The following is a 24,069-nucleotide window of genomic DNA, read 5'->3' as shown; positions in this document are numbered from 1 at the left end:
ACGTAATGACCTCATGCTTACAAATTTGTTATATCTAAATCTTTACAATTTACACTTATTTTCTGTTCTAAATGAATATTTGCCTAAACCTTAAAAAATTAAATAATTGAAAAATTTCCCAATTTATGCATTATTGACTATTTTATGAATTTATAATATTCCCGAGTATTCTACTGAGAATTAATGCTGCATAGAATAAAATATCTTATGAATAATTTTTAATTTAATAAGAATTTCAATTAAGCCAAAACTAATGAAAATTAATTTATAGTCTAAACATTAACAAATGGAACTGGAGAGATGGTTCCATGATTAAGAACACTGACTACTTTTCCAGAGGACCTCGATTTGATTCGTAGTACCTTCATAAGAGGTTCGCAACAGTCTATAAATCCAGTTCCAGGGAATCTGATACATTCACCTGCTGTCTATTGGAGCTGCATGTACATGGGACATAGATATATTTGGCAAAACATTCATACACATAAAATATTAATTGAATACTTTGCATAAGAAAGTTGACTGATATTTATTTCAAGCACAAAAGAACATATTAAAAACCATTATAGTCTTCTGGAAATACCAATAGTAATTTTTTAATTAGTATTAGATATTTTTTGCATTGCAAGGCTACAGTTTAAAGTTTACAAAACTAGAGTGCTTCCTGTTTGACTTCTTGTGCTGTGCATCAAAAGGGAAGTTTTTAAACATTTGCCAGTGGCACCAGTTGATTCAGCTGATGTGGTTTTTATCTCCTACTGTGTTAGGCTAGCTCTTGTTTTAAAACATTGTTCATTCAAGGAGCTTCAGAAATGCCCCAATCACTAATTCGGAAAACTCATTCAACATTTTGTACACACTCTCTTTTTTTCCTGTCTCTCACATACAGAGACACACAAATAATTTGATGATAGTTCTTTGTTTTGAGCAAGTTTTTTTTTATTTAAAAATTTAGGAAATGCTTGATTTCTCGTCACTTCTATGACTTGAACATGTAGTTCATTATATACTCATGTTGTAAGTTACAGTAGCTTACATTTTTTATTCTATGTTTTAGACCCACAGGAACAGTGACAAAAAGTATTTGATTTCTCACATTTCATTTGGAATCGTGGTTCTTTACTAACTTCTTGATAAACATCATTCATGTTTAAAATTTTGTTTTGTCTCTCTAAATATCTGAAAATCATACACCTTCAACAACCAGCATGAAGTATTTACTGAACTACTTTCATCACCTTGGCTTCTAATACTAAGTCACTCAGCAGGCTTTAAGGACAATTTAACATTATTGAATTATGACATGATTTGACATTAAAGAGAAACATCTCTGTATTCAATGTATATAGATGCTTTTGCAAAAATCCAGCCTAAACAATTTCTGTTTCCATTTATAAGAGCAAAGAATAGATTTGGCATAAAGAAATGTGTGGAGCAGGTTTTTCCGGTGTGAGTTAGTAAGCGCTGTGATTTTGTGCTTCAGACAGCTGAAGTGGCTCTAGCTAATCTGAAGAACAAATATGAAAATGAAAAGGCAATGGTGACTGAAACAATGACAAAACTGAGGAATGAACTGAAGGCTTTGAAAGAAGATGCTGCAACCTTCTCATCCCTAAGAGCAATGTTTGCAACAAGGTACTTTTTTCTCCTCAAAATTGAGTATTGCAGATGGAAAAAGCATTGACAATATTTATGAATAAATGTATTTTGTTTTCATGAAGAAAATGATGAGATACCCACACGAACAAATCTAAGTTTGGACATGTGACTGAATGTCATGGATATAGCAAAGAGAAAACTTAGACCACAGGACAACAGAGGCTCTCACAGGAATTGGCTTCTGGGTTTCTCACAAAATTCAGTTGTATTTAGAATATGTGTATTTATGGTAACTATAGTGGCAGGACAAAGAACGAATGGAAAGGGAGACAAGGTCGCCTTTTTGATGAAAAAAATCAGCATAACATTCAGGATTAAGAGAAGACATATTTCCTCTTTGAGAAACAAATTTTAAAAATTTAAAGGGATATTTAAATGCTCAACTTGGCTAATATTTTAATTATTGCCCCCTTTCTGTCCATTTTCACAGACATTTGTTTCTTTTAGGGATAGTAATTGCCTTATTTTATATTTAAAATATTTTCAAGTTATAAAAAAGAATTATTCCAAGGTCCTAGAATTCATTTTTTCCAATAAGTTCTGATTTTTCTCATGATCTACATAGACCCATAGTCTTAATATTAAAGGTTACCCCTTGAACCTAATACATTTTAAATATAGTTCCTGGTTTGTTTTTTCTGTGTAATACCTCAAACTGTGCTAATTTCAGTTTGTACAATATATTTTGGATAATTGTATGAGCTCATTAACTACTAGTACAGAATAACTGTTACTAATACTTAAACTAAGCAAAACTCCATTGTGAGTTTACTTCTCATTCTACTTTTTCCAAATATATGTGGCTTATTGGGGAAATAACACTGAGCTTGTCTTTGTGCTTCAGTATAATATGAAGTGGGATGAAGATGTTCACAATGGCCTGCTGTGCCTGAACCAAACTTTTAAAAATCTTTTTTGACAACTCATGGCTTTATTATTTGGCTGAAAACTCATTGAAACTTTAATTTTTTAATTTGGGGAAATCTGCCATATTGAAAACAGTGTCTGCTCTAATCTAAAATGAAGCTTGTAAGTACAGCCAAAGGAAGAACTGTTCTTTTTATTACCATTGCCATTCTTTTGACTACTGTCGGTATAGCATACAACAAACTTTTTGCAATGGATACAGTATTATTCAATACAGACAGCAATTGTAATATACCTAAAGTAGGGGTGGATGATATGTGAAATTATATTATCACCACAAAGCTGCTTCCATAATAACTATCCCTGAGGCTTATCCTGCTTAATTAGAATGTTCCCTTATGAACCACCAATTACTGAACATGGTTTACTGTTTCCAATTGTCTATTATTGTAGCTAGACTTTCTTGATGGACTTTCTTTGGACCACTAACCCCCTAAAATGACATGGAGACTTATTCATTATGAATTCTTGGCCTTTAGCTTAGGTTTGTTTTCAACTAGCTTTTATAGCTTAAATTAACCTGCTTCTATTAATCTTGTTCTGCTACATGACTTTTTACCTCTTCTTTATTCTGTATGTCCAACTCCCTTCATGTCTTTCTGGAGTCTGCTCTTGCACCAGATTCTAACCCTGAGTTCCTCTCTATGCTTGGAAGTCCCGCCTATTCTGTTCTGCCTAGTTATTGGCCATTCAGTTCTTTATTAAACCAATCAAGTGCCTTAGGCAGGTGAGGCAAAACATAGATACATCTTCACACAGTGTAAACAAATATTCTACAACATATTATTATAGAGTATCTCCATTTTATTGCTAGTAAGATCAGTGCTCTAAATTCCAGTCAAATTTATTATGCTATGTGGGATTATAACTCAAGACTCCCAGGTGATGTCTGAAACCACTAGTATCAAGCCCTATAGATTATTGTTTCCCTCATATGTAGATGCCTCTAATAAAGCTTAGATTATATTATTAGACATAGTAATATAACATTTGTATATATTCTATCAGTATTGCATGATAAACGTTTTGATACTACAATGGACATCAATAACTGGGCTGAGGGTGAGAGAGGAGTACTTTTTAAATCAAGTTCCAGTTTAGCTTCACCGGGATTGCTTCCTCACCCCTTTATGCTTGGGTTCCAGATGTGATGAATATGTCACACAGTTGGATGAGATGCAGAGACAATTAGCAGCTGCAGAAGATGAGAAGAAGACTCTAAATACTTTATTGCGAATGGCTATCCAGCAAAAGCTCGCCCTGACACAGCGGCTGGAGGACTTAGAGTTTGACCATGAGCAGTCCAGACGCAGCAAAGGCAAACTTGGAAAGAGCAAGATCGGCAGCCCTAAAGTAAGTGGGGAGACGCCAGCCACTGTGCCTACCATAGACACTTACCTCCTGCATAGTCAGGGTCCACAGACACCCACCATTCGGGTCAGCAGTGGCACTCAGAGGAAAAGGTATGCATGCAGCTATTGTCATAGTGTGGTACAGTGGACAGATTTTAGTTAACTGCAAAAATTTCTGTACTTTTGTTATGCAGGATAGAGAAAGGGGGAAAAAAAGAAAAAAGTGAAAGCTACTAATGGGCATTGCTAATGTTGGTCTTTCTGCCACCCATTCACACATACTGATTAAGAGATCATGATTTTTAAGTGTCTGTTAATGGTTTTGCTGCTGTTTATGTACATACATATGTCTCTCCCTATCCTCCAACTTAAAAATGGGTAGATAAAGGTTGATATTAAAAGTGAAGCTCTGTGAACATGGGCTATAATTGTGAATGCCATGTCTCTGGAAAAGATGTTCTTTGTTATTTTTTTCCGTCATGGGGCAAAGATATGAGTTAGTTCTCTAGGAGAAACATGTGTCCATAAGACTATAACTGATGAAAAGTTGTTGTTATATTTGATAAAATGGAATAGAATATATATAATCTTTTTTTTAAAAGCAAGTTTTTGTGACTTTTTTTTATTAGTCATGTTAATATTGCTGAGAATCTACCTTTAAGGATTTTAGTGTCTTGATTTTGTAACCTTTTACCAAATTCTCGTTGCTGACTTACTTGCCCTGTTTTCAGTTAATACAATTTTTTTTGTTTGAGAATCTTTTGTTTAAGAATCAAAAATAATATATATATATTTTCTATTTGTAGTTCAAAATGTCTAACTATAATAAATTTCTATTCCAATATTCAGAGTAGTTTTCAAAAAAAGGTTGTATCCTGATATGGAAACTAACAAATTACAAAAAAATCTTGATTTCATTTTTAAAAGATAATTAAATGCCAATATGAATAATGTTGTCACTGGTGAGGTGTTGAAAGGTAATTAAAGTAAAACTTTTTTGTTTCCTATATGTATTTTTCTTGGATCTCCTGCAAGACAATTTTCACCTTCCCTTTGTGATCAGAGCCGTCCCAGGACTTCAGGGGCTTCCTACCTACAGAATTTATTAAGAGTTCCCCCTGATCCCACCTCCACAGAATCATTTCTTCTGAAAGGTTCCCCTTCCATGAGTGAACTCATCCAAGGGCATCGGCTCAGCAAGGAAAAAAGGTTAACCGTGGCTCCACCAGGTAAACACTTTTTCCTTGGGTGCATGTGATGCAAATGACAGTTGAGTGGACAGCTCTCCCCTTACTTAGCCCACCTGGCAGGTTGAACTGTGACAACCAGGAACTTCTGTCGCTGAAGTGAAAGCTTATTTACAGCTAGTTTTCTCTTCCCACAGCCACGTGCCAGGCATGTCTTAGGATTCGCCAAGAATTTTTTACCATTAGCCTAGGAAAGAGAAGGAAGGTTGGAAGAATGGGATAGGCGAAGAGAAGTGAGCAGTAGGTACAACACAGGACATGTGCATCCTGTCTACAGTTCTGTAGCTCATGGCTGCCCCACCTTGGTTAGCGTTTGTTTTCTCTTAACAATGTCAATGTAATTTCAGCAAAGGGAGCCACATTTATAACAAGCTTTTAAGGATAATTTCTTTTTGTAGTGATTCAGAATATCCAAATCCTTGACAGTTTTCCTTACTTAGGATCATTCAGGTTTTCATATCATGTTCTCATAGTGACCCTGGATTGATGCCTACCCGTGTTCCACAGTTTACTTTAGGTTCATTGTTTTGTACCTTTTCTTGTTTTCACCCTGGTATGAAAAGGTCTAAATAAAAATGTGGTTTATGCCTTAGCCAGTAAATAATACAGACAATCTCTTGTGAAGTCCCTGCATAGTTCAAAGGTAGAAAACAAGTCCATGAAACAAAATAAACACAAGGACAGCCATTACCTGTCTGTTACAGGAACATAAAGTTAAAATAAGCTAAAATATTTGTTAGCAGTTACAGGACCAGAAATTTCCCATGAACATCTTTATTTTTGGCCTTTTGAAAGATTTTTGGGTATGTGGCAGCTGTAGACTGAGTCTATATTCATGACTGTCAGCTGTGCTGCTGATGTGGTACGTCCTACTCTTTGCCATAATCCCTACCACTTCCTACTGATGGTACCCAGCTTTTTGTACTTTTTCCTATATCTTCTTCCCTCCACCTAGCAACTAAAGTGCTACCTTTGCCAAATTTTATTTTTAAAAATGTTAAACCTCAATTTTTAAAAAATTTCTTTTTGGGAACCTCAGCCTTTGGATTTCTATTTTCTTGTCTGTTTCATGCTATCAGCACACTGATTGGGGTTAGAATATGTGGTCCAGGAGGTTGGGATTAGAATATGTGGTCTAGGATGTTGCAGAGATGGTTTAGTGGTTAAGAGCACTTGTTCGTCTTGCAGAGAACCTGAGTTTGTTTCCTAGCACCCACAGAGTTGGTGACTTATAATCATCTGTAACTCCAGATCTTCTGACCTTGGTGGACACCAAGCATGCACATGGTTCACATACATATATGCAGGCAAATCATATATAAAAATAAAATGAATAAACTGAATACCCAATTTTAAAAAATATGATCTTAGAATGTACAGCAGATGTTTACTATTCTAAGAATTTTTGAGGACATCAGTAATACTAATGATTTAAAATGGCATAATAGCTAGAATTCATGCACTCATACATAAACATGTACACACATGTACACATCTATGCACACATACACATCTATACACACACACATATATAGCCACACTTATGCACAAACATATTCATATTCACATGTATCTATATACATATAAGTAATTAATATCCTGGGTATTTCTTATTTCATAACCCACTTCCTATTGTTTATACCCTTTAAGAAAGTACCCAAAGAATGAAAAGAAAGCACCTGAAGTATTCGTGATCCACCAAAGTGGTGATGACTTATCAGGGTAACTGATGTAGGTAAAAGTCATTAAAATCTTTCTAGGTTTTAAATGGATTTAGTAGTGCTGCCTCCTTAGAAAATAACTGATATAACTAATAAGTAACTCTTTTGTATTTAAATATAAGGAAGCATATTAATAACATTAAAAGTTAATGACTATTAATAGTAACTGTTTTCATCATTGTATGGCTGTTTGGTCCTTATGTCCATTAATATGTATTTACATCATTATCATTACATTATAAAAGCTATTAATATAAACATTTTCATGTTACTTAGTTTTACTTTTAAGACTAATTATTATATCTTTAAAGATTTATTTTATTAAACAAATATACTTATTTTTATTAGTAAATAAAATATTACTTTACTAAAATTATGTATATATGCATGTGTACACATGGGTGTAGATGCCCTTGGAAGTCAGAAAAGGGCATTGGATCCCTTGGAGCTGGAACTTCTGATGGTTGTGAACCTTCCAACAAGGATGCTTGGAACAGAACGTAGGTACTCTAAAAGAGCAGTATGAACTCTTAACTGCTGAGCCATCTCTTCTTTCCTTTTAATTTTATTTTTATTTCATATATTATTTTTAAATCAATCTTTCTTTCTATGCTCACCCATTGTTTTGTGTATATGTAGGATGCTGCTTGACATAGTTTCTTGCTTTCAACTTCTCATCTTTTTGGTCTTGGGCTCGTAAAATGATGGGTTAAAAGTTAAATATCTTTATGGTTTTTGATCCATTTTAGTGTTGCATTTCCATCAGTTGCTGAGTGAAGCCTCTCTAGTGACAGGCTAGGCAACAACCTATAAGTATAACAGAATATCACTAGAAGTCATTTCATTGATTTTTTCCAGTCATTTTTGATTCTATCCTAGGTCTCTGGACTGTCCAGTCTCTGGGTCCTGGCCCTCTTGGCAGTGTCAGGGGTGGTCTCAAGCTGGATCAGTCATTGGTTGGCTATGACTTTAATTTTTGTGCCACCTTTCCCATAGCATATCTTGTAAGCAGGGCAAATTGTAGGTCAAAGGTTATATGACTGGGTTGGGGTCCCAATCTGTCCACTAGAAGTCTTGCTTGGTTACATGAGATGGCCAGTTTAGGTTCTATATCCCTCATTGCTAGAAGTCTTATGTAGGGTCACCCTGGGAATTGCCATTGCCCTAGGTTTCTGACTTATCCCAGAGATTCCCCTGATTCCAGTTGTCTTTCCCAGTACTCCTTCCCTCCCTCTTCCTCCCAACAGATCCCTCCTTTTCCTATGTCCACTTCCACATCCAACCCCACCCCTGTTGACCTGTTATGTCTATTCTATTTCCTCTTCACAGTAGGATTCATGTGTGTCCCCCTTAAACTCTCCTTATTGCTTAGCTTCTTTGGGTCTTTGGATTGTGGCATGATTATCCTTTACTATACAGCTGATATTCCCTATAAGTGAGTACATGCCATGTGTGTCTTTCTGGGTCTGGGTTACTTCACTCAGGATGATCTTTTCTAGTTCCATCCATTTCCCAGCAAATTTCATGATGTCATTGTTTATAACAGCGGAGTAATACTCTTTTGTGCAAATGGACCACGTGTTCTTTATCTGTTCTTCAGTTGATGGACATCTAGGTTTTTTCCAGTTTCTGAATAAAGCTATTAACATGATTGAACAGGGGTCCTGGTGGTATAGTGTCCTTTGGGTATGCCCAGGAGTGGTATGGCTGAGTTTTGAGATAGGTTGATTCCCAATATTTTAAGAAACTCTCATATAGATTTCCAAAAGTGGCTGTACAAATTTGCATTTCCACCAGCAATGGAAGAGTGTTCTTCTTATTCTACATCCTTGCCAGCATGAGGTGTCACTTGTGCTTTTAATCTTAGTCATTCTGACAAGCGTAAGATGGAATCTCAGAGTCATTTTGACTTGCATTCCCCTGATGGGTAAGGATATTGAACATTTCTTTAAGTTCTTCTTGACTGTTTGAGATCCCTGTTGAGAATTCTCAGTTTAGATCTGTACCACATTTTTAATTAGATTATTTGATTTGTTATCTATTTTCTCGAGTTCTTTATAGATTTTGGAAATCAGCCCTCTCTCAGACGTGGGGTTGGTGAAGATATTTTCCCATTCTGAAGGCTGCCATTTTGTCCTTTTGATAGTGTCCCTGATTTACAGAAATTTTCAGTTTCATGAGGTCCCATTTATTACTTGTTGATCTTAGAGCCTGCGTGACTAGAGTTCTGTTCAGAATGTTGTCTCCTGTGCCAGTATGGTCAAGGCTATTCACCACTTTCTCTTCTATCAAGTTCATTTTTATGGTTTTATGTTAGGTCTTTGATCCACTTGGACTTGAGTTTTGGGTCTGATCCTTTTAGGAGGAATTTCTACACACACACACACACACACACACACACACACACACACACACACACACCCTGAAGTTTTGGGAAGAATTCTGGCCTTGCCTGTGTCTCTGGTTCAACCTTTACTGAGTCAGTCCTTCAAGTCTCATAGCATCACATAGTGGCAGTTGACTTTCTAATTTTTTAATATTTATTTATATTTTATATCTATAGGTGTTTTGCTTGCATATATGTAAGTGTACCATATGCATTCAGTGTCTGAGAGGCCAGAATAGGGTGCCATATCCCCTGGAATAGGAGTTACAGACTATTGTGAGATGCCATATGATTACTGAGAACCAGACCCAGATCCTCTTGAAAGAACAACCACTAATATTCACTGCTGATTCCTTCTTTCCAGCCTCTTAGCTTCTTACTTGTTCTTGATATTATGAATCTCCTGGCACACACTCTCATTTGCTGCCTCCTACCCCATGTTCTATTATCAGCTAAGCTGAGAACTGATTCTCAATTCAAATGTGATTGAATCAAAATGGATTCTGTTGTGAAAGAAGTTTATAATCAGACAGCAGGTGTAAATCTCCATAAATTACCAGGTATTGCATATTGATGCTGTAAGTACTAATTAGGTCTAAATAGTATTAATAGTAACTATCTTACCAATTAATCATTAAATAAAACTAGCCCACCAGAATATATAAGGAATTAACATATTTCACGAGCAAGAGATACTTTGTATTAAGTACCTTTTGCTGTACTTTTACAAGATGAATAACAAATTTCAAACTTAAAAAGCAATTTTTCACTGTTTTTGAATTAATATTTTAAGCAGTTTTGTGTTTATACTGTGTTTTCCATAGAATAATTTTTTCCTTAGCTGCTTTTTTACATTATTTTGATTGCCATCATTGCTCTGTCTCTCCCTCTCTCTGTACTTTCTCTTGCTTCTTTAACAGCATTTATGGGCATGTGAGAAAATGGTATTGTTCTGAAACCTGATTTTTGTTTTGTAATATTTTGTACTTTGATGATTTGAAAAATTAACTCACCAAAGCATATTACCCTTAGACATGCAACCACTGCTTTAGATCTGTAGCTAACATATGCACATTTTTACAGTGATTATTGCCTTTTACACTTCACTATGTTCAAACAACTAGCCCATTTTTCTATTATGTTACAAACTTTTACGTTGTTAACCTTGTGCCAAAATCACGTTTCTTTTATTAATCATTTATTTACTCATTCGTCAAAGTATCGCAAAGTTTTTTGATATGTGTCAGGCACTTTTCCTGGCTTTTGATATATGGTAGTATTTAAAACAGTCACCACAGTTGCTCTTCATGAAAATCAAAATATAGTGAGGGAGATAGACAGACAAACAAATAGTGATGGTGCAAAAGGATACTTTTTAATAAAAAAGAAAATTAGAAATATTAGGGATATTTTCTCACAGGAGACACAATATATATTTAAAAGTCTATATACGGTTCCTCGACTTTCATAGGGAGAGACTAGGGATGCAGTAGCAAGAAGGGAAGGATGCAGATGTGGGTAATGAGAAAGTAGAGTTGCAGATATTGGCAGTGAGAAGGTAGGAGTACAGGTGTGGGCAATCAAAAATGGGCAGTAAGTAGGTATGAGTTTAGAAGATTAATGAGAATGGAAAGGGGATTATAGTATGGAAGCTGCTTGTTCTTACTGGCTGCCCGGCTGGCTTAGACCCTAAATAACCACACAGAAACTATTAATTAAATCACTGCCTGGCCCATTAGCTCTAGCTTCTTATTGGCTAACTCTTACATATTAATTTAACCAATTTCTATTAATCTGTATATCACCATGAGATCATGGCCTCCCAGCAAAGTTTCATCACGTATATCTCCAGCAGCAGTTCCATGGCATCTTCATGAATCTGCCTTCTTCCTCCCAGCATTAGTCCAGGTTTCTCTGCCTACCTAAGTTATGCCCTATCAACAGGCCAAGGCAGTTTCTTTATTCATTATCCAATAAAAGCAACACATAGACAGAAGGACCTCCCACACCATTTCCCCTTTTCTGTTTAAATAATAAAGGAAGGTTTTAACTTTAAGATAGTAAAATTACGTATAACAAAACAGTTATCAAGCAAGTTACTATATATATTATCTTTTATCATAACTAAGAAAAACTACAATAATAACTATTTTTCAACTCCATAAAAGATTCCGGAAGGATATAATATTACCTAAGTAAACAGGAAGTACATTGTAAGCAACTTCCAAAACTCTAGAATTGACAGAGATATCTCACTGCCTGGACAGTCACCCAAAGTTCTTCTATACTGTTGGGGCATCCATCTTCAGCCTACAGGCCCATAGTGTCCGGCAGACTTTTCATGAAACAGGAAAACTCAAAGGCAGTTGCACCTATATTGGCAGTTTTGCCAGTCACTTTCTTTTTTATCCTGCAGTGCTGTAATAAGAGCAGCGGGGCTGCGTCCCCAGCACCCCGGCCGCCTGGCTAGCTTATGCCCCGAAATAACAACACACAAACTGTATTCTTTTAAACACTGCTTGGCCCATTATATCTAGCCTCTTCTTGGCTAACTCTCGCACTTGGACTAGCCCATTTCTAATAATCTATGTAACATCAGTCTTACAGGAAAGATTCTAGCCTATGTCCATCCTGGGTTGGAGCTTCATCGTGTGTGCCTCAGAGAGCAGAGCTATTGCGTGTACCTGGGAGAGGGGAGCCTGGTGTCTCTGAGCTCACTTCCTCTTCCTCCCAGCATTCTGTTTTGTTTACTCCACCCACCTATGTTTTAATCTATCAGGGCCAAGCAGTTTCTTTATTGCTTAACCAATGAAATCAACAGATTGATATATGACACTCCCACATCACTTCCCCTTTTTCTGTTTAAACAAAAAAAGGAAGGCTTTAACTTTAACATAGAAAAATTACATATAACAAAACAGTTATCAAGCAAGAATTACAGTTACAATCTTTATATCTACTTTATCTTTTATCATAACAATGGAAAACTATAACTATAACTATCTATCTATTCTTCAACTCCATCAAAGACTCCAGAAGAATACAATATTACCTAAGCAAACAAAAAAATAAGCAACTTTCAAACTCTAGAAATGACAGAGACATCTTGCTGCCTGGACAGTCACCCAAAGTTCCTCTGTACCGTTGGGGCATCCATCTTTGGCCTACAGGCCCATAGTTTCCAGCAGACATTTCCACAAAGCNTGCGGGTTCTCTGTGTCCAGTTTATGCAATAGTCCAGGCAAGAGCAGTTTTCTTGCCTAAATGGCTATCAAACTCCATAAGAATCCTCTTCGATGCCCATCTTCCTCTTGAAGTAGATTGGTGCTGCCAGGAGCAGAGTGTCTCATTGTCATGAAAAGTCCTAAGTTATTAAAACATTTAAAATGCCATATTCTATAATCTATGAAAAATAGGAAGAATGCCTATCTAAAATATATTTATGTACATCTAGAAAATCTTGACTAACATGACTACAAACTTGACTATTTTGATTGTCTATTAACAACCTATATACATTACATTTTAAGTGAACTTCACAATCACAATACCTTAATCAATATCAGAAATACATATACATATAATAAAATTGACCTTAAATTAATATCAGTAAACCAAGATTCATATCAATGCAAATTATTCACATCTATATCATCTCCCCCTTTAAATGTAAAAGAACATTTATCAACAATTTTTGGGGATATAGACGCAGTTATTTCTCTCCAACTGCTTCCTGATGAATGGGGGTGTCGTTAATTAGGTCTTTCATGGTATAACCTGTGTGCTAGCTTCATCTCAGTTGGCAATTGAGCGAAGCAATTTTCTGAAGGTGTTCACAGCAACCCTTCAGGAGGGCGTGGTCCATCATACCATATTGGAATAGAAGCAATCCACAGACTCTCATCCTCTGTGAAAACAAAATAAGAAAAGCCTTTCCAAAGCATCATGTCCTTAGATCCAAATTTCAGAGTCAAGGCATTTTCAAAATATCTATGTTGGATTAGTTCAGCAGCATTTATAAACAAATATCTTTTAGCAGCTGTTGCTCCTTCCTTGCATTCAAACAATTCAAAGAGAGCATAATAGCATACAGTATCAAAATTCTCTGTTTATTTTCTATCTTTGTATAGCTTTGTTTTAACCTCTATTTTGTTTATTTTTACTTTTTTTTTTTTTTTTTTTTTTGCTTTTTGAGCGTAAATCTTTGACCTGGAATAACTCTGTAGACCAGGCTGTCCTTGAACTCTCAGAGATTTGCCTGTCTCTGCCTCCCAGGCATTGGGATTAAAGGTGTAAACTACTACACCTTGAACTCACAGAGATCTGTTTGCCCCTGCCTTCTAGGCACTGGGATTAAAGGCGTGTGCTACCACACCTTGAAGTCACAGAGGTCAATCTCCCTCTGCCTCCCAAGTGTTGGGATTAAAGGTGTGTACTGCCACACCCAACTACTTTCTTTCTCCCTTTTTTTTTAACTTTAAGAACTTTAACTTTTAGTCTGCATATATTTTTAACACACTTTAAACCATTTAGAAATTTTCTTTGTCTTTGAATCTCTCTTTACTGTATATCTCTCTTTTTCTGACCACACGAGCCTTTAAATTACTGATCAATATGGGTAGGATTAAAGCTGTGGTTTTGCCAGCTAGATCCAGTCCATTCCTTAGCTTTCTGCCATTCCAACCTTGTGGCTGAGGTACTGGCCAGAGCCGCATTCAGTGCCACAAGTCTACAGTGTTTCAAGGTCCTTGCCATCAAACAAGCTGCAACAGACAACACTCAAGTTCTCTCTCTGTAGCTGGCCCTCTTGCTTCAAACAGTCAGAGCTTGCCCTGGCAGGATGGCCCAGAAAGCCGGCATTTTAAAATGGCGCAGCTTTTTTCCTGCTATGGCTGAAAACCGAAAAGCATGCGTTCAGCTTTTTGTCAACACCGTTTAAGTGTTTCATGGCAGGACCTGGTAAGAGCTGCAGGGTTTTGCAGCTAAAGCTGAGTCAGGAAGCCTCTCTTAGATGAGAGCGCTTGCTTGCCTCTAGCAAGCAGAGCAGACCCGAGAAATCACTGCTACCAAGAAAACATGCTTTACCCTTTCCCAAGCTTTCTCAGGCTTTTAATGGATTCGGTTGTCCACACGTCTGGGCGCCATTTTGTTGTAATAAGAGCGGCGGGGCTGCGTCCCCAGCACCCCGGCCGCCTGGCTAGCTTATGCCCCAAAATAACAACACACAAACTGTATTCTTTTAAACTGCAGAATGTCTACTAGAGTCTTTTATGAAGCAGGAACTCCAAAGGACCATCTCACCTTCAGGCAAGTCCAGCAGTCATTTCTCTGTGGGTCCTGTATGTCCAGTTAAGTAGTTGAGGCAATAGCAGTTTCTTGCTCAAATGGCTAACCAAATCTATAAGGAGCCTCTTTGATGCTCATCTTCCTCTTGAAGTAATTGGTGCTGTCAAGAACAAATGTGTCTCATTGTCATGAAAAGTCCTAAGTTATTAAAACATTTTAAAAAGCCTTATTATGTAGTCTTTGGAAGGTTTATAGAATACCTTCCTATCTGAAATACATCTCTGTACATCTAGAAAATCTAACATGAGTACAATCTTGACTATTATTGATGATTATCTATTAACCTATATTTTTAATTATACACTACATTTTAAAATGAACTACACAAAGTCAATACATTAATCAAGATCAGAAATACACATAACAAAATTGACCTTAAATTTGTATCAATAAACAAAGATCCATCCCAATGAAAATTATTCATATCTATATTATACCCATCTTTAAATGTAAAGAAACATTTATAAACCTTTAGACCCAAATTTGGAAGTCATGATAACTTTATAATATACATGCTGGTTTAACTTAGCAGCCCATACAATTAAATCTCTCTATATACTTAGCTCATTCACAGTCAAAAAATTCAAAGAAGACACAATAATATACATAATACAGACTCTCTGTGAATTTTTCATTTTTATGTGGCTTATTTTTCTTTAATTGTTTTAATCTATGACTATCTATACTCTGTCTCTTTAAAGACTTTACCCTTTTTTTAAATTTTTATTTATTTATTTATTAAAGATTTCTGTCTCTTCCCCACCACCGCCTCCCTTTTCCCTCCCCCTCCCCCAATCAAGTCCCCCTCCCTCGTCAGCCCAAAGAGCAATCAGGGTTCCCTGCCCTGTGGGAAGTCCAAGGGCCACCCACCTCCATCCAGGTCTAGTAAGGTGAGCATCCACGAAACTGCCTAGGCTCCCACGAAACCAATAGGTACAGTAGGATCAAAAACCCATTGCCATTGTTCTTGAGGTCCCAGTAGTACCCTTTTTTTTTTTTTAAAAAAAATCATTTACTTTTTTCCCAACTCTCTATACTCTTTTTCATCTCTCTTACAAACCTGTGTACATCTATCCAACACTATGACTCATCTGGATTTGTCTTTATTACATATCTGTAATTCTTTAATGTCCAGGAGCACTTTTTAAAATGCTAAGCGCCTCTTAAAACTTAAGCTACATCATTAATATGTTATATATGGTACTTTCTGCCTGCCTGCCCAGTCTAAAACTTAAGCTGCACCATTACTATGATATATATATGGTACTGCCAGCACGGTGGAACCTCTTGTGCTTCTGAGAGACATGCACACTGCCCCATTCTCAGGCACACACACAGCATTAAGCAAGCTGCAACAGTCTGCTCACAAACCCCATCCAAATGCTCTGTAGCTGGACCTCCTACCTGAAAGAGTCAGAGTTCACGCTGGAGCAAGACCCAGAAAGCTGACATTTCAAAACAGCATGGCTTTTTTCTTTTACTACAGCTGAATCAGGAAACCATTCTTAAAGGAACTACAGGACACCGTCAGCAAACAGCAAGAAGCTGTGTTAAGCTCTGTATTTTTGTGTCTAGAATTCCTTTTTAAGCTCTTTCAGGTTTTATGTGGATTTAGTCCATCACTTTGGCCCGTCAATTTGTAGTATCGAGGCTGCTTGTTCTTGGCTGCCTGGCTAGCTTAGACCTGAAATAATCACACAGAAACTGTATTAATTAAATCACTGCTTGACCCATTAGCTCTACCTTCTTATTGGGTAACTCTTACATATTAGTTTAATTTAATTTGCCTACCAGCAAAGTTCCATCATGTCTATCTTTTAAAGTGGCCCCAACCCATTTCTATTAGTTTGTATATCACCATAAAGTCGTGGTCTACTAGCAAAGTTTCAGCACGTCTCTCTCTGGTGGCAGCCTCATGGCATCTCCCCAACTCTGCCTTCCTTCTCCCAGCATTCAGTCCAGTTTTCCCTGCCTACCTAAGTTATGCACTATCAACAGGCCAAGCCAGTTCCTTTATTCATTATCCAATAAAAGCAACACATAGACAGAAGGACCTCCCAAACCAATGGATCAATTTTACAGTCATGAGCATTTGGGTAGAACTTGGTCATCAGTTGAGCTGATAGAAAGACTGGAAGGGATCAGAAAACAGAGGTCTTGATGAATGTAATCAGACTATATGTCTTGGGTTCAACTAACAGGCTTATTTTTATTTTTAGGGTTTTTAAACCTGTAGTTTTGTTTTATATGTATGGGTGTTCTGCCTAATTATATATCTGTATATCATATGCATGACATAGAAGCCAGGAGAAATCTTTGACTTGCCAAGGGCTGGAGTTACAGACAGTTGTGAACTGTCTTATGGGTGTTGGGAATCAAATCTGGGTCCTCTGGAAGAGCAACCAGTGCTCTTAACCACTGAGTCATCTCTCCAGTACCACAGCTAAGAGTTTTAAAAATAGGATCATGTACTTGTTACATAAAGCAATCAGGGTATCATCTGGGTGATGAGTAGGTTGAATGTGTGTAACACCTGAGTAAAGAAACAAGTTTGGTTGCAAATGAAAAATAAGGTAAAGGTGTTAGAGATATATAAAAGTGAAATTTAGTGAGCCCTTTGTGCCTGTTTTTATTGCCTCTGCCCCTTCATCCTTCTTATTTTGTATGTGGAACAACCGTGGTGAATATTACTTAAATCTGTTTCCTCAACTAACAGTCTCAGTAGTTTGTTCTCCTTCACAAACTTTTCCTATTTTTTTTTTATAGAGCTTTTCCTATTTATGTGTATTCTTCTTACTCATATCACTGCCCTGCATTTTTTTTGACATAGTGGAAATAGTATTCTGTTTAAATTTGAGGTCTTTTCCCATAGTTTTTTCTAGAGGAGAGAACTCGGCCTAGTGCATGTAAAATGCATATTCTACCGTTAAACTATACTCTCAGCATGAACTTGTAATCGTTTAGGCTGTGTTTTCCTTTAGCTTGCACAGAGTTCTTCCTGTATGTGATGGCTTAGGCATTGCATGTCTAAGGTTTGGCATCTACCAACATGAAAGTTAATTCAAAATACTAATTCACTCATGGTATAACACAGCTGTGGAACACTTGCCTATCATTCTCAAGGCTTCAGATTTGATCTCCACAAAATTCTCAACTGTATTTTGAAAAGCATATTTCTTTTCATATTATCCTAACATAGTACATACTTAGAAATCAATTCAGATTTTAAATTGTAGTGAATCACAAATAGTGCATGTGATATTTTTTTCCACTTTGAGGGTTAATGATGAGAAATTGTAGGAGAGTATAATACTTTCAAATGTCTCTTTTAATAAGTATCTCTTTGGAAATTTTGCTTCTATAAAATATCTTTTAGCATAGAATGATTTTGAATTGGAATATACAATATTAAATAAGATTATTGTCTGACAGATTCTATTTCTTATTCTAATGGCAGACAACTAATTAAATATTGACAAATTCAGTGACAAAATGTTAATTTGTTTTTTCTAGGTATTTCCATATTTTCACTATTTAGATGAATATCAAATACCCTCAGATTTAGCCCACTGTTTTTAACAATTCGCTTCGTAAAAATATTTTCAAACTTTGGGGCTTAGTGAGCAAAGTGTGTGCAGTATAAGAATGAAAACCTAAGTTAAAATTCCCAGAGCATGTAGAATTCCTCAGTGCTATAGGAAAGGACGAGGCAGGTGAATCCTGAGGACTGTCTACCAGCCAGCTTAGCAAAAATAAAGGGCTCCAGAATCAATGAGCAACCTGTATCCTTCTCTATTTCCCTAAAATGTGAAACATGATTGAGGAAGAAACACACCTAATGTTAACTTCTGCACATACACATGTATTGGCAAGTGTACCCACACACATATATGAATACCACAGTTGTCTAAGTAAACTTAAGTTGACAATCCAGTGTAAAGATAGGAAATCCCACAAATCCCTATCATCTGTAGATGAAGAGCTACAGATAATAAACAAATGTTGGGAGAAGGATGATTACTCTTCTCTGGGAATAACCCCCTTGGAAGGTTTTCCAGTGCCAGGTGGTCAGCCCTAGAAACATACACATCCATTCAAAACTAAGAGGATTTAGTAGGTTGAATTTGTAGTCACTTACTACCCCTTACACACACACACACACACACACACACACACAGAGAGAGAGAGAGAGAGAGAGAGAGAGAGAGAGAGAGAGAGAGAGAGAGAGAGAGAGATCCATGGCTCTCAGCTCAAAGGTAGCTGTAGGAGTGGCTTAGTGCATGTCCTGTAAACTCCTTAATAGAGAAAGTTAGTTAAGAAAGGAATTAAGTCATCAGGAAATTCTAGAGGGAATGCTAGTGCACTATGCTACATTTTTAGGTGATTAGATAAAGAACTAAAAGGTTTATTTTCAGTAAAATTATGAATAGGGCATGAATTGTTTTTGAAATCAGTGCACCACTTTTTTTTTTTCTCCCTGCATGCATAGAGCATATCAGGTAACCAGGCAACCTACATAAACAGGCAGAAGCTAATGTTTTCTGATCTGATTAGTACATTCACCAGACGCTGCAATTTCTTTAGGCCTAGCTCTGGAGTTTACAATTATTGCTCTAAGTGGTAGAAACAAAGAGGACACCGAGGCCTCTAACCAAGCAGTTCCAGGGTATGTTGTTAATAGCCATTCTTATAGTGGGCATTGCGGGTCTGTGGCACCAGCAGGAAGGAAGTCTTTCTCTGGGTTGCAGTTAATTATCTTTTGTGCTGTCCTTGAGAGTAAAATGTAAGCAGTAAATCATCAATGAACTGAGGTGAGTGTAGGAGTTATGAGGGTTAGTTTTGGGTCATTGTATTACTTATCTGTAAGTGAGGTAAAACCAGGCATGCTTATTTCTATCTGAGCAGCTATGAATAAGCAGCTTTGGGCAAGTAGTAATTCTGTGTTCTTAGATACCTGTGAATATCTTAAGTAGGATGCTTTTGACTGTACCATAAGCACTGACCTAATGCCTGCTGATGAAGAGAATTGCAGAAAGGAAGGCAGATCTCTGTGTTTACCTAGAAGAGATGAATGAAGGCCTGGCAGTGGGAAACTGTTTTAACACATAGCTAGGGGAATGTGATCATTAAACCCCAAAAGCATAGGAAATAGTTCTGAACTGTGCGAATTAATTCCCAAATATGTAACAGAAGAGGAATCAGCTATAGAGAAAACGTACAGCAAAAATACAGCCACTTTATTCACAAAGCAATAATACCAAAAAAAAAAAAAAAAAAAACCCTGCCTTTTAGTTTAACCTTCAGTAAATCCCTTGGCTCTGATAAGTCAATTGTGAAAAGATGACTGAGCAATTACTATATAATGTTGCAGCTTGTAACAATTCCTATTTTTTTTTCATTTAAAAATGAAGTGTGTAAATTTCTCTCTGAGTAATGCATATAGCTGACCCTAATTTTTTGACGATGTCTGGAATAAAGAATAAAAGTAAAAGGATCAATGCTCCTATAATCACCAAGTTAATAAAAAGGTTACATAATAAATTGCTATTAACAAATTCTTTGACTGAGTTAATGAAGCAATTGGCTATCTGTTCTGTAGAAGTTTGGAGTCTGGAATGACCGATAGCACTAATTTGAGAATGTAATGTGCCTATGTTTATACGTAGCTGGGAATTATTCCAGACACCCCTTAGGTGGGCTGTACTTGATTCCAGGACATTTCTGATCCATTAAAGGGCAGGGGTGTAATAAAATCTACTTATAATACTTAACAGCATGACATAATGCTGTTAAGCGTGTCTTAAAATTGTAGGTTTGAGTTATTATAAGAAAGGAGTGTTAGTTATGAATATTAATTTTATCTATTAGTCTTTGACTAATACACTGTATTTTGATGAAATTAATTGTAACATTTGATAGTGAATATCTATCGTGTGTGTGTGTGTGTGTGTGTGTGGTTTTTCAAAATGGGGTTTTTCTGTGTAACGCTCTAACTGCCCTGGAACTCACTTTGTAGACCAGGCTAGCCTCAAACTCAAAGAGATCTACCTGCCTCTGCTTATGGGGATGCATCTCCACTGCCTGGCTTAATATTTAATTTTTAAAATAAGAATTAAGATGGTATATAATTTCCCTTTAAAACTGAACTATTGGATCAGTTATTTGCTGCTGCATATTGATTCTTCACTGTTTTTCTCTGGTTTAAGTGTTGCTCTTCTATATACATTAAATGTTTACACACCCTTTTCTACCTTTTTGTTACTAAATCTCATGTGCATTTTAGGAACTTAATTCCTGATGATTGCATAAATGCTAAAAAGATACATTCTTTCATGATTTTTAGAATATTAAAATTGCTTTAAAATTGGTATAATCATCAAATTGTGGAAAGGGTGTATTTATTATTTTAGGCAGGGAGCAACTTGAAAATGTTTAAAGTACATCTTGCCATTTTTAATGGACACTATATGTAGGCTGAAAGTATACCAAGGTCTTTCAAGGTGAGTTCTTAGTGCGTTCCGTTTTCCCCAGAATTAAAGAAAAGATAAAGATAATACTGGGTAAACCATTTCTTACTATAAAACCAATCCAATTAACAAATGATGCAATGATGGAACATCTGATGACTGTGGTTCTATCATTCTTCATATTTCAATTTGTTTTCATTTACTACTACTTCTGTCAGATATCCCTGTCCAGAGCTTGCATTTTCTTAAATATTCTATATTCTGAACATGAGCTTTTTAAGTGAAATTAACTATGATAGAAGGATATAATTCCTTAATTACTGGAGAGACCAATATGTTAATTAACTCTACATCAGGAACCTATACTATTTAGTATTACCATACAATTTAAAACTTAAAGTTTAAAATTGTATTAAAATTCTGTTAAACTCATGAAAATTGAAATTTTCTTATTTAAATCTTTAAAGAAAAAGTTGAAATTTGTCCACTAAAAATGAAACAGATTTTTAATATTCTTAATTGCTTTGTGTTTAGAGAGCAAATGAGTGATTATGATGTTCTTATATTCACCAAAGTCTACCCACGTGCTGTTGAAAATCAAGGTCCCTAGAATGAGATTGTATCTATAGAGGCAATATCTAAAAAAAATAGATATCCTGTGACATATATAAAATTCAGGAAATCTCAGGCAGCAACTCCTGTTATCTCCATTCTCTTGTTCACCAAAACAAAACAAAACAAAACAGAAAACAAATCAAAACAAAACAAAAGCCTATCAACCAGGAGACGCAAAGCCCCAAATAGACACTTTTAGAGTTTGTTTCAGGTCACAGATTCTGTTTTAAATTTACTGAAGTGTCCTATCTAGTAATAATAAACTAGTCAAAATAAAGTTTGAAACTGTTAAATATTTTATACTACCACCTTTTTTCTGTTTGTATTCACCACCTGCAGGTCTTTATTCGAAATGGCAGTTAATTGCTTACCTATAGCTCCTGACCTTTAGTTTTTCTAGTATCTTTTGTGTTGGGTGGAGGGGTTGAAACTACAATGACTTGCCCTTGGCATTGCTTTCATTCCAAAGGCCTGCATGCAAAGAAAAATTCTGGTGACCAGCTATACCATTCCCTACTGTATTTCATTGGGAAATGACCATTAGTATCTTCCATGCTGTTATATTATTATTATACTATTAAATTTAATCTGATGGTACTTGTTACTTGTAGTCTGCTATTTTGATGTGGGATTCCCCTCTGTATACTATGAATATGTTTTATTACTATTGGTTATTAAAGAACCTATTTTGGCAATGGCTTAGCAGAGTAAAGCCAGGTGAGAAATCTGAACAGAGATAAAGTAAACAGAGTTAGTGAGATGCCATATAGCTGCCAAAGGGAAAAGACTCCAGCCACCAGCCAGAACTTACCAGTAGGTCATAGCCTTGTGGCGATTCATAGATTAATAAAAATGGGATAATTTAAGATGTAAGAGTTAACTGGAAATATGCATAAGTTATTGGCCAAACAGTGTTGTAATTAATATACTTTCTGTGTTATTATTTTGGTCTGGGCAGCCAGGAACAAAAGGAGCAGTCTCTGCCTACCAAATGGCATGCCAACGTGGGCCAACTACAACCACATAAAACCTGAGAGAGCTTAGAAAGTAATTCTACACACACTAACACACACACACACACACACACACACAAATAAAAACAGTTTTAAGCACAACTTCTTGGTAGCTATATTTTTTTTCAGATTTGCTCTGTTTGCTAGAACAGAGGCACAATTCCTTTAAGAGGTTTCCTGACTTAGTGGTAGCAGCAAAAACTGTGTGGCTCCTCTAAGAAAGTTTCATGATTTGTGTTAGTTGCACAAACGGCTCCTGCTCTTTCAGGAGGCTGTGAACTTGAATGAGATTTGTGGGCAGTGTGCTTCAAGTTGCTCTGCACAGTGGTGGGCTCAGTCAGTAGAGCATGAGACTCTTAACCTCTGGGTATTGGATTCGGTCCCCACATTGGATGCCATTTTGTAGTCAGAGACTGCTCCTTTGTTTCTTGGTCACCCAGGCTCAAATAATAACATAGAAACTATATTAATTATAGCACTATTTGACCAGTGACTTATGCATATATCTAGTTAACTCATACATCTTAAATTAACCCATTTCTATTAATCTGTGAATTTGGCCTACTGGTAAGGTTCTGGATGGCGTCTGTAGTCTTTCTCCTTCAGCAGCTACATGGCATCTCTCTGGCTCTGCCTACTTAATCCCTGTTTGGATTTCCCACCTGGCTTTATTCTACTAAGCCATTAGCTGAAACAGCTTCTTTAATAACTAATGGTAATAAAACACATTCATAGCATTCAGAGGGGACTCCCACATCACTATTTGTTGTTATGTCATGTTGTAAAACTATTTATTGAAACAAACCCTTAGGCTATATGGCTTTATCTGAGATTTTATATCCAACATGGACCTTGCAAAGAAGTCCTTTTCTATCTGAGAAAACATAGTGATACCAAAGGAAGCCAGTCTCTAGTATAACCAGGTATTTCCCCTGTCTATCTAGGCCCACATACATAAAAGAGATCCTCTAGTGGTGTTGAGGCTATCATTATGAAATTTTATGTTATTTTCTCCATTATTGGATCTGGGATCATTATAAAAAACTGTATTTTTCTTTTCTTATTTTCTCTCCCATCCTCTCTGTTTCTTAGGGTCTTATATAGTCCAGGCTGGCCTCAAAATTTCTAAAAAGCCATGAAGGATGACCTTGAACTTCTGATCCTCCTGCCTCCACCTCCTAAGTTATGAAATTATAGGTGTATGCATTCATGCCTTGTTTTTGCTGTGCGGGGGATCAAACCAAAGACTTGTGCATAGGAGACAAACTTTCTACCAATTATGCTTCATCATGTTTCTAAAAATATATGTAAATATTTCAATATTTCAGTACTTTAT

The 24,069-nt window shown here is 36.3% G+C and overlaps 1 protein-coding gene across 7 annotated transcripts in view; it reads left to right on the top strand.

Moving 5' to 3' along the window:
* Positions 1-24,069, top strand: part of Bicd1 (BICD cargo adaptor 1) — a 143,426-nt gene that overhangs the window by 95,689 nt on the left and 23,668 nt on the right. For 2 of the 7 annotated variants that reach the window (XM_050126472.1, XM_050126471.1), the window contains exons 6-8: positions 1,484-1,635; positions 3,732-4,049; positions 4,974-5,167. In XM_050126472.1, coding sequence (XP_049982429.1) covers positions 1,484-1,635; positions 3,732-4,049; positions 4,974-5,167 — 664 coding nt within the window. Of the gene's footprint in view, positions 1-1,483; positions 1,636-3,731; positions 4,050-4,973; positions 5,168-24,069 lie in introns of those variants that run through there. The other 5 variants (XM_050126476.1, XM_050126474.1, XM_050126478.1 and 2 more) reach the window with 4 other exon arrangements.

The sequence above is a fragment of the Alexandromys fortis genome, unplaced genomic scaffold (genome assembly GCF_014885135.2).
Source record: "Alexandromys fortis isolate MF-2015 unplaced genomic scaffold, M_Fortis_MF-2015_v1.1 scaffold_260, whole genome shotgun sequence".
Taxonomy (NCBI): Eukaryota; Metazoa; Chordata; class Mammalia; order Rodentia; family Cricetidae; genus Alexandromys; species Alexandromys fortis.
Note: the sequence above shows the minus strand (reverse complement) of the source record. Positions and strands in the feature narration are given on the sequence as shown.